General features: G+C 46.0%; 1 protein-coding gene across 1 annotated transcript in view; it reads right to left on the bottom strand.

The window, feature by feature from the left end:
* Positions 1 to 15,010, bottom strand: part of LOC115082687 (phosphoglycerate kinase-like) — a 39,844-nt gene extending 24,834 nt beyond the window's left edge. The window contains exons 1-4 of the mRNA XM_029586881.1: positions 14,858 to 15,010; positions 2,502 to 2,552; positions 719 to 874; positions 478 to 622 (exon numbers count right to left, since the gene is read on the bottom strand). Coding sequence (XP_029442741.1) covers positions 478 to 622; positions 719 to 874; positions 2,502 to 2,552; positions 14,858 to 14,922 — 417 coding nt within the window. The 5' untranslated portion in view covers positions 14,923 to 15,010. The remainder of the gene's footprint in view (positions 1 to 477; positions 623 to 718; positions 875 to 2,501; positions 2,553 to 14,857) is intronic.
* Positions 15,011 to 15,958: the final 948 nt, after the last annotated feature.

Here is a 15,958-nt window from a genome sequence, read left to right on the forward strand (position 1 = left end):
CCACAGTGCAGCACTGTCTGCCTCGCCAGCAAAGGGAGTTTTGCAGGAACTCCTCAAAGACCCCCCTCCACTGGGTCAGGACCCAGCCCCAGGGAAAAAGCAAGTTTACTTCCTGTAAACTGTGTTTTCCGTAGACAGCAGGAATAATTGGCCATACTAAATACGCCCCCCACCCCCCAACTGCCCTGGAAAGTCAATTACTCAGCTAGCATTAGCTCTGCTATAGACTGAGGAGCTCAGGAGGCAACGCCCATGTGGGAACTTCTACACACGCTCTGTACAGCTAAAACATCTACTAGCTTGGAGAGTCCTCTCGCCCAGATCTAATGGCTAATTCAGCCCGCTATCTCGCTGGATTGTATCTGACCATTTAAGCAACTCTGCACAACCGCTCGGTGCTGAGGAAAAAGACAATCGCGCGTTACGGGCAAGGATAGGCTTGGTACTAATGAAAAGCTAAAAAGGAGGAAGGCTGACCTTGTTTCCAGAGGCATCTTTTCCCTTCCCTTCCTCCTCAACGTGGAAGCGGAGGTTTTCCAGCAGAATGATGGAGCCGGAGGCAGGGTCTGCACAGGTCTTCTCTACCTCTGGACCCGCACAGTCTTTCAGAAAGGTGATGTCCCTGAGGGGACCGAGAATTGCTTCATCAACCGGCTACAGAGCGCTCCCTCGCCCACCTCATCCTCCCTCCCGCAAACCCCGGAGTGGCCCCACTCACCTTTTCAGCAGAGTCTTCAGTTCCGCCGCCACTGGCGCCAGGGAGTATTTGTCAGGCATGGGGACCCCGTCGGGTCGGCCCAGGTGGCTCATCAGAACCACGGACTTGGCGCCATGGTCCAAACAGTACTGGATGCTAGGGAGAGCTGCCTTGATCCTGTCGGATGCAGTCAGAGGAACAAAAAAGAAAAAATGTCATTCCTGATGCACCGAGCAAAGCAAAACGGGGAGGGTTGGGGGCTTGTCCCCGGCTCACCTCTTCCCAGCAGCTTCTCCGGGTCGGTCCTGCTAATGCTTCCCGGCGTGGGGCGCGGGTCCGAGCGCCAGGAGCGGCACTAAAAGGAAGCAGTCCCAAGCTACATCCCCTGAACCCCCCGACACCTCCCTCACGCAACAATTCTGAAGCTCGAACAGCGACCCTCGCAGTGCAACAAGCAGGGGCGCAAGCCAAGGATTGTTACCTGTTACAGACATGATTTCATACGGCAGAAACGCTGTTTGCTCAGAGAGGAGCAGGACGTGGTTTGGCATGAGCCCGCTCTTATTTAGAAACCCGCGGATCAAGGTTCTCCATATAAAGGAGGGGAGTGTCTTGATTTACGTGGCCATTTGTTATAAAAACGTTTAAAATCACCATTGTGAATTTGCCCCGAGATGGCCTCTCTCTCTTATAATAAAAAAGAAAAGAAAAAACCACCCCACAAGATGCTAAAAAGATGGACACGCAGGCTCCAGAGAAAGCTCGGCGAGGCTCCCTCGTCTGAACCAAAGGAATGCAAGAGACAAGCCACGCTGGGTCAGACCAAGGTTCCCGTCCTGCCATGGGTTTCCCTCACCACTAAGCTGGCGTCCAACACGGCCTGGGACTCTTCACCGAAAGGATGCATTCAGCCATCACATGTCAAGCCCGCCCGCCCCCCAGAAGCTCCAGCTCGTGCTTTGTAGTCACAAAACGTGATCAAGCAGATTTTGTTTTACTCTTTTAAGGGCGTTTTTAGTTGGATTTGTGTTTATTGTTGAACTTTTTATTATTTTTCTTGTTGATATTTTATTTGTATTATTTTATTAAAAAAATGTTACATTCCCATGTTTATTTGGCCTGATATTTTAAGCAACTTTAAATGATCGTTACTACAAGTAGTTATATTAAGTTTAATTTGTTTTATTTTATCAATGAATGTCTGAATTGTAAACAGCTGTGACTGCTGGAACAGTGCTAAATAAACATAGCAAATAACTAAATAAAGCAGCAACTTCCATGCCACCCTCTCCCAAAAAAATGCCAAATACCTCGACACAGAAACTGCGAGAACCCAAGATAAACCCAGAAACCATACCCCACTGCTCAGCTCAGAAAAGCAGACTGGGCGCACCCAAACTCGCCGAAGGCTTCCTGCTTCGCTAAGGGGGTTACCTTCTACCCAAGGTCCAGGCTGGCATCTACCCCAGGCAATGCTGGAACCCCGTTAGGTTTTCACTATAAGCAGAGCCAGCGGGTACAGACTGGACCTGGATGGACCGGAGCTCTGAATGTGCGCTGGGTACCCCGAGGTTCTGCCCGAGCCCAGACACCAGCAGAGGACTAGAGGGGCCTCTTCAGCATGATGTTATTGCATCTGAAACCGGAAGAGTCACGCTCTCCTTCCATTTTCTCTTCCGTTTCTTTACCGAACGCCGCGTTTCCCCCAGTTTGGAAGGTTCGGACTGTCACGCCGCCGCTCTTAAAAGACAGAAAGATGCCCCGTGCACTGCCCTTACACAGCAGCCTCGCAATGCTCACTCACCTTTGGTTGTTCGTGATCTGGTTGTTCTTCATTGGAACGTTAAAGTCAACCCTGTAAAATAAAAACATAACACACACTAAATGTGGTTAAAGTGCACGAGCTTTACCTGTCTTCAAACGGCAGTGGTGAACCTGGGGATCAGAAGTGTTTATTACAGTTTAGAACTGAAAGAAGAATCTGAGCTCATCTCCTGCAATTTAAAATGCAATTTATTTATTTTTTAATTATTAATTGACCTTTCGTAATGAAAAAAATAAAATCTGCTTTGGGGAAACCAAAACAACCCAAACCAGCTGGGATTTCTGTACTCGCGTGTCTCGCGAGCGAGGCTTTTTTTCATGGGTTAGGCTCGGCTTGGGGATTTTCGATCCGTCAGCAGGTGACCCATGCCCACAGAACTGGCCTTGCCACAGGGTAGGCAAGTGACCAGCCCATGACTGACCACACAGCATAGAGAGAGACACAAAACTCAGACTCTGTCCTTAATGCCTGCTGGAAATCTCTGCGATGACTCCAACACGCAGCCGAGGTTAGGCGCTCTCGCCCCCACCTGCAAAATGATCTCACTACACCGACACAAATGTAATTTAATTTTTCACTGTGTCAGTGGGCAAATGCTCAATTAATATAATTTGCCCAACAGCACAATTATGCTTTACACACACACACCCCCCGCCCCCTCCTCTAGGATTGTCTATCATGAGGATAAGACTGATATAAACTTCTGAGGCTGCCATGCAGGGAATCAGATCAATGCATGGAATAAACATAGAAAATGTGCAGAGTGACGTCTGAATCCTTAGGGTGAGTACCTACAAGGCTGGTATCCTAAGAGAGACCCGTGCATCCTAGCATGGATGCGGCACTCCTGACCCAACGCAAGCCCCGTTCAGACAGAGGGAGGGGTGGGCCAGGTAATGCGTGTGAGCACACCTGGAAGGAAATAGGGGGATAAAACTCAGGAAAAAAAGAATCTCGGTTACACCCTGCAAAACCGGCTCCCAGCAGCGACAGCGGATCTCCAGCTTAAAATTGGAAGAGGGGCCACCCGGACGCACGTCCCAAGCGCTGTGCGCAAGCCACACACAAGAAGCAAACCCTCCCCTCCACATTTTAGGCTGGGCAGAACCAGAAAACAACAAGGACCAAGGTCAAGGCCATCAACTAAGCCGGCAGCGTGCAGAAGCAATCAGCCTGCCCGACGCCGTCACCAACCGGGGAACTATGGGGGGGGGAGGAAGGGGGGAGAGCGGGGAGCTGGGCCTAGGGAGGCTTTTATTCAGCCATCGGTGCAGCAGAACCTGCCGGGCTGACGAGTGGATGGCAAACGCTGGAGGCTCTCCCAAAATCGGTTTATCTGAGCTCCGGGCATAGGATGACCCCCTAATTCTCCCACCCCCGGCCATAAAGTCGTTGGCGGCTTCCCCTGTGCCTTTTGTAGCCCACAGTGGCTGTGACTTCAGCGCTGCCGTGGGTGGAATAAGCAGCAGCAAAGCCACGGGCCTGGTGTGACCGTGGCAGGAAGCGAGCGAGAGGCTCAGCAGGCAGCTGAGGCCGAGGCGCTTCCAAATTTTATGGGGGGGGAGACTGTGGACAGAGAACACACCAGTTCCTGGCACCAGCTGGGGTTACCCATAGGACTTTCACTGGAGGAAATCCGGCAGGTCTTCACCCGTGCAGAGGGAATTTTGTCCAAACACACAAAGTCTGTGAGGTTAGTAAGGAGTCAGCATCCAAAATCTTGAACCAGGACAGGAGTCTCAGCGATCATGACTCTCTTAGCTGGGGGTCTAGAGTTTTACTTTACAGGCATCTAACGTGGAGGTCACTGAAGGCAACTTGCTTCTCCATGGCCAAGCAGAGCTTCTGGAGAATAACATACGGAATCAGAACTTACATTTTGAAAACTTCCTGAAATCAACGCTTTTCACTCCCCAGGAAATATTTTAAGAAATATACAGGAGGCATAGACTGAAGGGCCCTTGAGACTGTGACAGGCAGCTGAAAGCCCAGATGTCTCGCCTGTATTAGAGGCCTCACGGGAAGAAGTTACGAAACGAATTGGTACCTTGTGCTCAAATAAAGAACGAATGGATGCATGGAGAGAGAGAGAGAGAGAGAGAGAGATTTGTTTCAGTGACAAAACAGTTCCCCGGTGTTTAATGCTTTACTTAAGGAGCAGAGTTTCCTTACAATTTCATCAGAGTGCATCGTCTATCAGGGCACAATATTTCCTAAAAGATTCCTTGGGGGGGGGGTTCTCAACTCCCTCAGAGGATTTCCTGAGACACAAATCTCCCGCAGGTGACAGACCCTGCTGCCAGGTGGCACCTGCCTTGGAGAGTTTATTATGTCTTTGGGTCCCGATACTGTAAAGCGGGAGAGCTTTGGAGCAGCTCTGGTTTTCCATGTTCTTGATACAATATCTTTATTTTCCTGTTTCTTCTGAGCTGGATAACAAGCTTTAGCTGCTCTCTTTTCCATTCAATGCCTATGATATGCTATTTCCCATTTCAATAGCTGCGTTTGAATAAGTTAAAGAACGGTTTAAAAAAAACAAAAAAAAAAAACCCACAAAATTTGTATTGAGATACCAGTAAAGGAAAAGAAAGCCAAAACCATGCGGGATGAGTTAATCTTAGCAAAAAGTTTGGTTTCCACTGGATTTAAGTCCCGAAAGAATCAAATACGCTCGCCAACACAGGGCAATGGCGGGGAGCATGGAGTGCGACCAGAGTAAAGCAGGTCCAGAAAACAGTGCAGGGGACACCCAAGGAAGGGAAGCAGAGGCCGGCCCGAAGGTTTAACCTTTCCTACTGGGAACCCTGCAGCTGCACAGCGTGGAAAAGCAGGAGCATAAGGAGCTGCTCCCCGCAGATTAAACAGACATCAGCCTGCTCCACCTCCCTGCCCCAGTCACTTAATACAGTGAATGGGAACAACAAGGGAGGGGATCGATAAATTCGCCAATGACGCTAAATTATTCAAAGCTGTCAAAACACAAGAGGATGGTGAGAAATTGCAAGAGGACATTGCAAAACTGGGAGACTGGGCATGCAAACGGCAAATGAAATTTAATAAAGGACAAGTGCAGAGTGATGCACTTAGGGAAGAGAAACCCAAACTATAGCTACAAAATGCAAGGTTCCACATTAGGAGTCACCACTCAGGAAAAGGATCCAGCTGTCATCATTGAAAATACATTGAAATCTTCTGCTCTGAGTGCCAAGAAAGCAAATAGAAAGCTCAGTATTATTAGGAAAGGAATGGAGAATAAAACAGAGAATATCATAATACCTCTGTATCACTCCATGGTGCATCCTCATCTTGTGTTCATATATCATACACAAACAGAATGCTGGGGATTATTAGGAAAGGAATGGAGAATAAAACAGAGAATATCATAATGCCTCTGTATCACTCCATGGTGCATCCTCATCTTGTGTTCATATATCATACACACACAGAATGCTGGGGATTATTAGGAAAGGAATGGAGAATAAAACAGAATATCATAATGTCTCTGTATCACTCCATGGTGCATCCTCATCTTGTGTTCATATACCATACACAAACAGAATGCTGGGGATTATTAGGAAAGGAATGGAGAATAAAACAGAGAATATCATAATGTCTCTGTATCCTCCATGGTGCATCCTCATCTTGTGTTCATATATCATACACAAACAGAATGCTGGGGATTATTAGGAAAGGAATGGAGAATAAAACAGAGAATATCCTAATGCCTCTGTATCACTCCATGGTGCATCCTCATCTTGTGTTCATATATCATACACAAACAGAATGCTGGGGATTATTAGGAAAGGAATGGAGAATAAAACAGAGAATATCATAATGTCTCTGTATCACTCCATGGTGCATCCCCATCTTGTGTTCATATATCATACACAAACAGAATGCTGGGGATTATTAGGAAAGGAATGGAGAATAAAACAGAGAATATCATAATGCCTCTGTATCACTCCATGGTGCATCCTCATCTTGTGTTCATATATCATACACAAACAGAATGCTGGGGATTATTAGGAAAGGAATGGAGAATAAAACAGAATATCATAATGCCTCTGTATCACTCCATGGTGCATCCTCATCTTGTGTTCATATATCATACACAAACAGAATGCTGGGGATTATTAGGAAAGGAATGGAGAATAAAACAGAGAATATCATAATGTCTCTGTATCACTCCATGGTGCATCCTCATCTTGTGTTCATATATCATACACAAACAGAATGCTGGGGATTATTAGGAAAGGAATGGAGAATAAAACAGAGAATATCATAATGCCTCTGTATCACTCCATGGTGCATCCTCATCTTGTGTTCATATATCATACACACACAGAATGCTGGGGATTATTAGGAAAGGAATGGAGAATAAAACAGAGAATATTGTTAATGTCTCTGTATCACTCCATGGTGTGACCTCATCTTGTGTTCATATATCATACACACACAGAATGCTGGGGATTATTAGGAAAGGAATGGAGAATAAAACAGAGAATATCATAATGCCTCTGTATCACTCCATGGTGCGACCTCATCTTGTGTTCATATATCATACACAAACAGAATGCTGGGGATTATTAGGAAAGGAATGGAGAATAAAACAGAGAATATCATAATGTCTCTGTATCACTCCATGGTGCATCCTCATCTTGTGTTCATATATCATACACAAACAGAATGCTGGGGATTATTAGGAAAGGAATGGAGAATAAAACAGAGAATATCATAATGTCTCTGTATCACTCCATGGTGCATCCTCATCTTGTGTTCATATATCATACACACACAGAATGCTGGGGATTATTAGGAAAGGAATGGAGAATAAAACAGAGAATATCCTAATGTCTCTGTATCACTCCATGGTGTGACCTCATCTTGTGTTCATATATCATACACAAACAGAATGCTGGGGATTATTAGGAAAGGAATGGAGAATAAAACAGAGAATATCATAATGCCTCTGTATCACTCCATGGTGCATCCTCATCTTGTGTTCATATATCATACACAAACAGAATGCTGGGGATTATTAGGAAAGGAATGGAGAATAAAACAGAGAATATCATAATGTCTCTGTATCACTCCATGGTGCATGCTCATCTTGTGTTCATATATCATACACAAACAGAATGCTGGGGATTATTAGGAAAGGAATGGAGAATAAAACAGAGAATATCATAATGTCTCTGTATCACTCCATGGTGCATCCTCATCTTGTGTTCATATATCATACACACACAGAATGCTGGGGATTATTAGGAAAGGAATGGAGAATAAAACAGAGAATATCATAATGCCTCTGTATCACTCCATGGTGCGACCTCATCTTGTGTTCATATATCATACACAAACAGAATGCTGGGGATTATTAGGAAAGGAATGGAGAATAAAACAGAGAATATCATAATGTCTCTGTATCACTCCATGGTGTGACCTCATCTTGTGTTCATATATCATACACAAACAGAATGCTGGGGATTATTAGGAAAGGAATGGAGAATAAAACAGAGAATATCATAATGTCTCTGTATCACTCCATGGTGTGACCTCATCTTGTGTTCATATATCATACACAAACAGAATGCTGGGGATTATTAGGAAAGGAATGGAGAATAAAACAGAGAATATCATAATGCCTCTGTATCACTCCATGGTGCATCCTCATCTTGTGTTCATATATCATAGACAAACAGAATGCTGGGGATTATTAGGAAAGGAATGGAGAATAAAACAGAGAATATCATAATGTCTCCATATCACTCCATGGTGCATCCTCATCTTGTGTTCATATATCATACACAAACAGAATGCTAGGGATTATCAGGAAAGGAATGGAGAATAAAACAGAGAATATCATAATGCCTCTGTATCACTCCATGGTGCATCCTCATCTTGTGTTCATATATCATACACAAACAGAATGCTGGGGATTATTAGGAAAGGAATGGAGAATAAAACAGAGAATATCATAATGCCTCTGTATCACTCCATGGTGCGACCTCATCTTGTGTTCATATATCATACACAAACAGAATGCTGGGGATTATTAGGAAAGGAATGGAGAATAAAACAGAGAATATCATAATGTCTCTGTATCACTCCATGGTGTGACCTCATCTTGTGTTCATATATCATACACAAACAGAATGCTGGGGATTATTAGGAAAGGAATGGAGAATAAAACAGAGAATATCATAATGTCTCTGTATCACTCCATGGTGTGACCTCATCTTGTGTTCATATATCATACACAAACAGAATGCTGGGGATTATTAGGAAAGGAATGGAGAATAAAACAGAGAATATCATAATGCCTCTGTATCACTCCATGGTGCATCCTCATCTTGTGTTCATATATCATAGACAAACAGAATGCTGGGGATTATTAGGAAAGGAATGGAGAATAAAACAGAGAATATCATAATGTCTCCATATCACTCCATGGTGCATCCTCATCTTGTGTTCATATATCATACACAAACAGAATGCTAGGGATTATCAGGAAAGGAATGGAGAATAAAACAGAGAATATCATAATGCCTCTGTATCACTCCATGGTGCATCCTCATCTTGTGTTCATATATCATACACAAACAGAATGCTGGGGATTATTAGGAAAGGAATGGAGAATAAAACAGAGAATATCATAATGCCTCTGTATCACTCCATGGTGCATCCTCATCTTGTGTTCATATATCATACACAAACAGAATGCTGGGGATTATTAGGAAAGGAATGGAGAATAAAACAGAGAATATCATAATGTCTCTGTATCACTCCATGGTGCGACCTCATCTTGTGTTCATATATCATACACAAACAGAATGCTGGGGATTATTAGGAAAGGAATGGAGAATAAAACAGAGAATATCATAATGCCTCTGTATCACTCCATGGTGCATCCTCATCTTGTGTTCATATATCATACACACACAGAATGCTGGGGATTATTAGGAAAGGAATGGAGAATAAAACAGAGAATATCATAATGCCTCCGTATCACTCCATGGTGCATCCTCATCTTGTGTTCATATATCATACACAAACAGAATGCTGGGGATTATTAGGAAAGGAATGGAGAATAAAACAGAGAATATCATAATGTCTCTGTATCACTCCATGGTGCGACCTCATCTTGTGTTCATATATCATACACAAACAGAATGCTAGGGATTATCAGGAAAGGAATGGAGAATAAAACAGAGAATATCATAATGTCTCCATATCACTCCATGGTGCGACCTCATCTTGAGTACTGTGTGCAGTTCTGATCACTGCATCTCAAGAAAGATATAGCAGAATTAGAAAAGGTACAGAGAAGGGCGACCAAGATGATAAAGGGGAATGGAACAGCTCCCCTATGAAGAAAGGCTAAAGAGGTTAGGACTCTTCAGCTTGGAGAAGAGACGGCTGAGGGGGGATATGATAGAGGTTTATAAAATAGAGTGGAATGGAACGAGTAAACGTTAATCAGTTGTTTACTCTTTCAAAAAGTACAAAGAACAGAGGACACACAATGAAGTTATTGGGAAATGCATTTAAAATAAAAGAAACTCTGGAATTTGTTGCCAGAGGATGTGGTGAAAGCTATTAGTGTAGCTGTGTTTAAAAAAGGTTTGCACAAGCTCCTGGAGGAAAAATCCATTAACCATTATTAAGGTTGAGTTGCAGAAATCCCCTGCTTATCCCTGGGATCAGCAGCTTGGAATCTTATCTACCCCTGGGGATCCTGCCAAGTACTTGTGATTTGTATTGGAAACAGGATACTGGGTTTGATGGATCCTCTGTCTGACCCAGTATGGCATGTTCTTATGTTCTAGACCATTTGACACATCCAGGCTTCCCAGCCATTGCTGATTTTAGTAAACCAGGTAGAGTTAAACAGGACAAGGGATCCACTCCCTCTCTGAAAAAGCTACCTGTGATGTCACTGACTCTCCTGGCGCTGGCTGTATCCACTCCTTAGTGTCTGTGCTGGGGCCCACTCCCAGTTACTCCTGCTGTGCTCATCCCCTTCCCATTGCCCTCTGCTGCCACAGTACATCACTCTCCCTTCCTTCTGTTAACTGCTGAACAGTAAACATCCATGTTAGCTGACCTGCCCCCCCCCCCTCCTATTCTATCAAAGCCCTACCCCCGGGGGCCTGAATCAGTCAGCTCCTCCTTGCAAGCCGGCCTGGACACTGGACTTTTACTGCTGCGGGCAGCTGGGCAGCCACCTAAACCGAGACCCAGGACCCCCATCCCAATTTCCTCCCTCTTTCCCTCCCGGCCCCCGCTGAACTATCGCAATCTGCAGGGCTGCTGTGTTTAATAACAGCGGTCCTGACCCGCATCTCCTCACCTCCTGATATTCAGAGACCTGCAAGCCTGCGCTGCAAGCACACACAGACCATCACAAGCATCTCCTCACCTCCTGATATTCAGAGACCTGCGGCCTGCGCTGCAAGCACACACAGACTATCACAAGCACCTCCTCACCTCCTGATATTCAGAGACCTGCGGCCTGCGCTGCAAGCACACACAGACTATCACAAGCATCTCCTCACCTCCTGATATTCAGAGACCTGCGGCCTGCGCTGCAAGCACACACAGACTATCACAAGCATCTCCTCACCTCCTGATATTCAGAGACCTGCAAGCCTGCGCTGCAAGCACACACAGACTATCACAAGCATCTCCTCACCTCCTGATATTCAGAGACCTGCGCTGCAAGCACACACAGACTATCACAAGCATCTCCTCACCTCCTGATATTCAGAGACCTGCGCTGCAAGCACACACAGACCATCACAAGCATCTGCGTCTGAGTAAAATGCATGCATGCCAATGGGAGCCTGGGGGGCGGGGACGGGATCACACCCAGCTTCTCACCTGGGGGTGCTGGCCCCCAACGCCTGCACAGTGAGAGAGGACAGCCATTGCGTTTCACATCTGAAACGTGCTCAGCAAACACTTCTAAACTGCCCTTTATTAAAAAGCATTTCCATTTTTAATGTCTGTAATTTATTTCTTTCACCCACCGCCCTTGCAGCCATCCTCTCTCTGCCTGCCAAGTCTCTAGACTGAGATGTTCAGGATCCAAGTCCCAGCCCCCAGGAGAGCCAGCAGGGCCTCACCACGCAGCTGTGGCCCGTGCTCACCCCTAAGGAAACTGCCTTTCTCAATACCAGACAAAGTTTAGTGACAGGAAGCCAGAGCGGCAAGAGGAAAAAAAAAAAAGAGAAGCAAGATCCTTTAATTTCAGAAATGCTTTTAATGACTGTAGACAAATGTAACGTAAAAGAGAGTCATAGAAACATAGCGGCAGACACAGACCATGTGGCCCATCCGTCTAACTTAGTATTATAATTCTCATCACCTCCTTAGAGATCCCCTGTACCTATCCCCATGCTCTCTTGAAATATTTCCTAAGATTTCTCCCAAAACTACCCCCTTTCAACTTCATCCCATGACCCCTCGTTCTAGTGCCTCCTTTCCATTGGGAACCTGGAGGTATTTAAATGTCTCTATCGTATCTCCTGTAGTGTATACATGTTCAGATCTTTGTCTATCCCCGTATGCTCCAGAATGAAGACCACTGACCACTTTAGTAGCCTCCCCCTGTTTCTATCCTTCTGAAGGTGGGGTCTCCAGATCTGTACTCAGTATCCCATGTGAGGTCTCACCAGGGACCTATACAGGGGCAGTGTCACCTCCCTTTTTCTGCTGACCATTCCTCTCCCCATGCACCCAAGCATCGTTCTGGCTTTTACTGTCACTTTATCCACCTGGTTGTATCTGCTTAAGATGCTCAATCACCCCCAGATTCTGCTTTTCTTTGTGCTTAGAAGAGTTTCACCTCCTATGCTGCAGCTTTCCCTTGGGATATTGCATCCTAAATGCCTTACTCTGCAATTTTTTAGCATTAAATCTTAGCTGCCAGACCTCAGACCATTCCTCGAGCTTCGCTAGATCCCTTCTATTGTTTCCATTCCTTTGTAGCTGTCCATCCTATTAGATTTTGGTATAACCTTCCCCGGACAATCCTTCTGTTATGTCATTCTCTGGTTACAGATTCCAGGAATGGAACTCCATGCATCCTACTTTTTCATCATCTTACTTTCCAACTGCACCGAAATAACTTCATTAACAATTACGAGGTCATTCCTAGCAAAGTGAAATCTTTGAAAGCAGCAGAGCAGCAACAGGTAGCGTGCATCATGCAGATTAGGTTTAAACATCTGTAACAACGCCTGCTAAAGCAGAGCTGATCTCTTAAAGCGGACACAGATCAAAAGTTACGTGGACCGCACAATCAAAGGCTGGGGCCACACATCTCTCAGTGTGGTTTTGTTATCCTCAAGGACAAGCAGCCTTATCTTCACTACATATCACACGTACATGCTACACATCCAGACATTTCCTCAAGTCTCCCACAATCTAGTTAGTAAAACACAAACAGCAGGCAGAACCCGTCACCTGGACAAATGCACCATGCAGGAATACAAAATGCAGACTAAAGGCCAGGGAGCAAGGATCAATGCACCTAAAGAGTTCAGAGGCAAAATTAAGGGTAGACATGGAGACCCTTCAGCTCATTAATACTGTCCCTAAGATATGGAAATCAGTTTTTTCAGAAAGACATCTTTTGGAATCTGGGCACACTGGTTTGCAGGGCTAAAAGCAGAATAACTTTCCTTTCCCATTTCATAAAGAAAGGGGTGAGAGCATTTTCTGAAGGTGGGAATGGCTGCTCTGGGAACGTGAAGGAGTCTCATCTTACGCTGGCCCAGATTTAGGTACAGGCACCAAATACCCAGGCAAAGACAAGCCAGCTTCTGCTTGCTCAAGTGCCATAGGCCGGCACCGCTTCAAAGGAGCAACCATCGCTGTGGCGCTGCCTAAGGGCACCACAATCTTAAATCCAGCCCTGATTTTAGGTACTCGGAGACCCTAAATCAGCAGCTAAGAGACTCTGAGCATGGTCATGGCCTAGCATGGGCCCCGATGTAATGAGGGGAGCTAGGCTGGGTGCACAATCTTAAATCCAGCTCTGATTTTAGGTACACTCCAAGACCCTAAATCAGCAGGTAAGAGACTCTGAGCATGGTCATGGCCTAGCATGGGCCCCGATGTAATGAGGGGAGCTAGGCTGGGTGCACAATCTTAAATCCAGCCCTGATTTTAGGTACACTCCAAGACCCTAAATCAGCAGCTAAGAGACTCTGAGCATGGTCATGGCCTAGCATGGGCCCCGATGTAATGAGGGGAGCTAGGCTGGGTGCACAATCTTAAATCCAGCCCTGATTTTAGGTACACTCCAAGACCCTAAATCAGCAGGTAAGAGACTCTGAGCATGGTCATGGGCCCAGATGTAATGAGGGGAGCTAGGCTGGGCGCACAAAGCTGCTTGCATAATTCTACTCCAGATTGAACGAGGAGTTTGGCAGATAAAAACCGTGCACACCTTAGCACATCTTCAAGCAAATCCCATGTCAGTGAGGGCATTCGCGCTTTGTCCCCAAAGCAGGAAGGCACATTAAGGCCCTGACGGCTTAAGGCTGGAAATTTAACTCTTGCTCAGAGATGGAATAAAGTGACCATTTTTGGGGGGCTAGTGTTGGGCTATAGCGCTGTGCCCAGTGTGCTCTGACTTGGGTTTTGCGTGCACGCTAAGCATCTGACGTTAAGGTACGGAGTTTCCTTTAGCGTGGGAGTAACGGAAATGTGTGCACATTTTTAATTCACGTCTCACATCGGGACCGCGCCCACCCATGACTCAAACTCCGCCATAAAAGGAGCCGCAGCCGGGCCCGGGCGTTATTTACATACTGCAAGCCGATTGGTCAGGAAGCGCTCGCGCGCGGTGGGGGGAGAGGGGTTACAGTAGACGCAGCCCCGTGTAACCGGAGCTCCTCCGCGGGCATTCCGGCCAGGTCAGGGCTTGCAGAGGTGCCGGCGGATGCACAGGAGCGCGAGCTCGCGCGTGCACGTCCCACTCTCCATGCACGAGGGCGGTGGTGGTGGTGGAGGATAGGGAACCGCCTCCGTCCTGCAGTGCGAGCCCCGAGGCTCTGAGCAGCCCTGGGCTTCACGGTGCGGTGCAATGACACGAGAGGCTTTCCGCTTGCCTTAATGCAATGTCATTAATACTGGACTGCGGTGCAGTAGTTAAATGCCCCGGGGGGGGGCTTTGCACAGTGCTATGCATAATTGCCCGGAAGGTCCGTGCTGCAGTGCAGTAATTAAACGCACAGGAGGCCTGGGGGGAACCCCGCGCCTTGCGGGGTTCGTAATGAAATAACCGAGTGTCACGCCATGCAGCAAAGGTCACCGTTCCTCACCTCATTATCACCCTCTTGCCCTTCACGTCCACCTTGTCCAGCGTGAGCTTGGTAGAGAGAGACATGGCTGCGGCTCTGCTGCCTCCGGGACGCTCCGCGCGGCACAGGTCACCTTAGCGCTGCAGCGAAGCCCAGCCCGGCAAGCCCCGCCCCCGCGCCCGCCTCCCCGGCCCAGGCAGTGGGAGGGGACCGGGAGGCAGAGAGGCCAGGGCCATTGGCTCGCGGAGCTGTCAACCACTCCGCGAGGCGGGGCTGGCCGTGACGTCAGAGGGAGTCGGTCGCGTTCCTCACGTAGCTGCCGGTGCTGAGGGATGTGGAAGAGCTGAGGGCTGGGAGGTTTCCTCTTTTTACGTTTAATGCTTTATTTAAACTGTATCTGCACAAAGAATAAGACCTAGAGCAAATTAAAAACATAAATGCAAAAGCTTTTTTAACAAAGCTCTGGGTAAAATAAACAGGAAGTAAACCTCACTCTAAATCCTGGAACTGCAATTGCCCATCTGCTTCTTAATAGTGTGGGGCACTGGTAGTTGCATTCTAGAGTAAAGCCAATTTTTAGAACCAAATGATGGCATCTGGTGTAAGTACATTAATGAATCAAAACTATATTCCCAAACTAAAGCTCATGAGTGGATACATAAACAACATATACAATTGGTCCACCTCATCATTAGATTCAATTTGAATGAATTAGACGTCACCAGAGTAAATATAATTAAATATTTTATCAATCATCTTCCTTCTATATAATCATTGGTCTATAAAAATGTCCCAAATATTTTTCAATTTTTTTATATTGCAGATAAAATATGTTTTTAATTGTCTCTAGTTTATAAATGAAGATAACGAATTAATGCCAACTTGATGTAGTGTTTCAACAAACACCTTTTTTTCATCTCAGCCTGACAAGGGACCATATTTTGTTCTTCATCAGGGTGCAATTTTAAGATCTACATATAAATGGGCAAAATCCACACAATGCTGAACCCTCAGAAATTGTAGCTTCCTGGTAGACATGCAACTGCACAGTTCAATGAATCGCTTTCGACCAGGTGAGATGTTCTGCCCATGTATTTTTTGCCACAAGGGCAAATCAGTGTA

This window comes from Rhinatrema bivittatum, unplaced genomic scaffold (genome assembly GCF_901001135.1).
Source record: "Rhinatrema bivittatum unplaced genomic scaffold, aRhiBiv1.1, whole genome shotgun sequence".
Lineage (NCBI taxonomy): Eukaryota > Metazoa > Chordata > Amphibia > Gymnophiona > Rhinatrematidae > Rhinatrema > Rhinatrema bivittatum.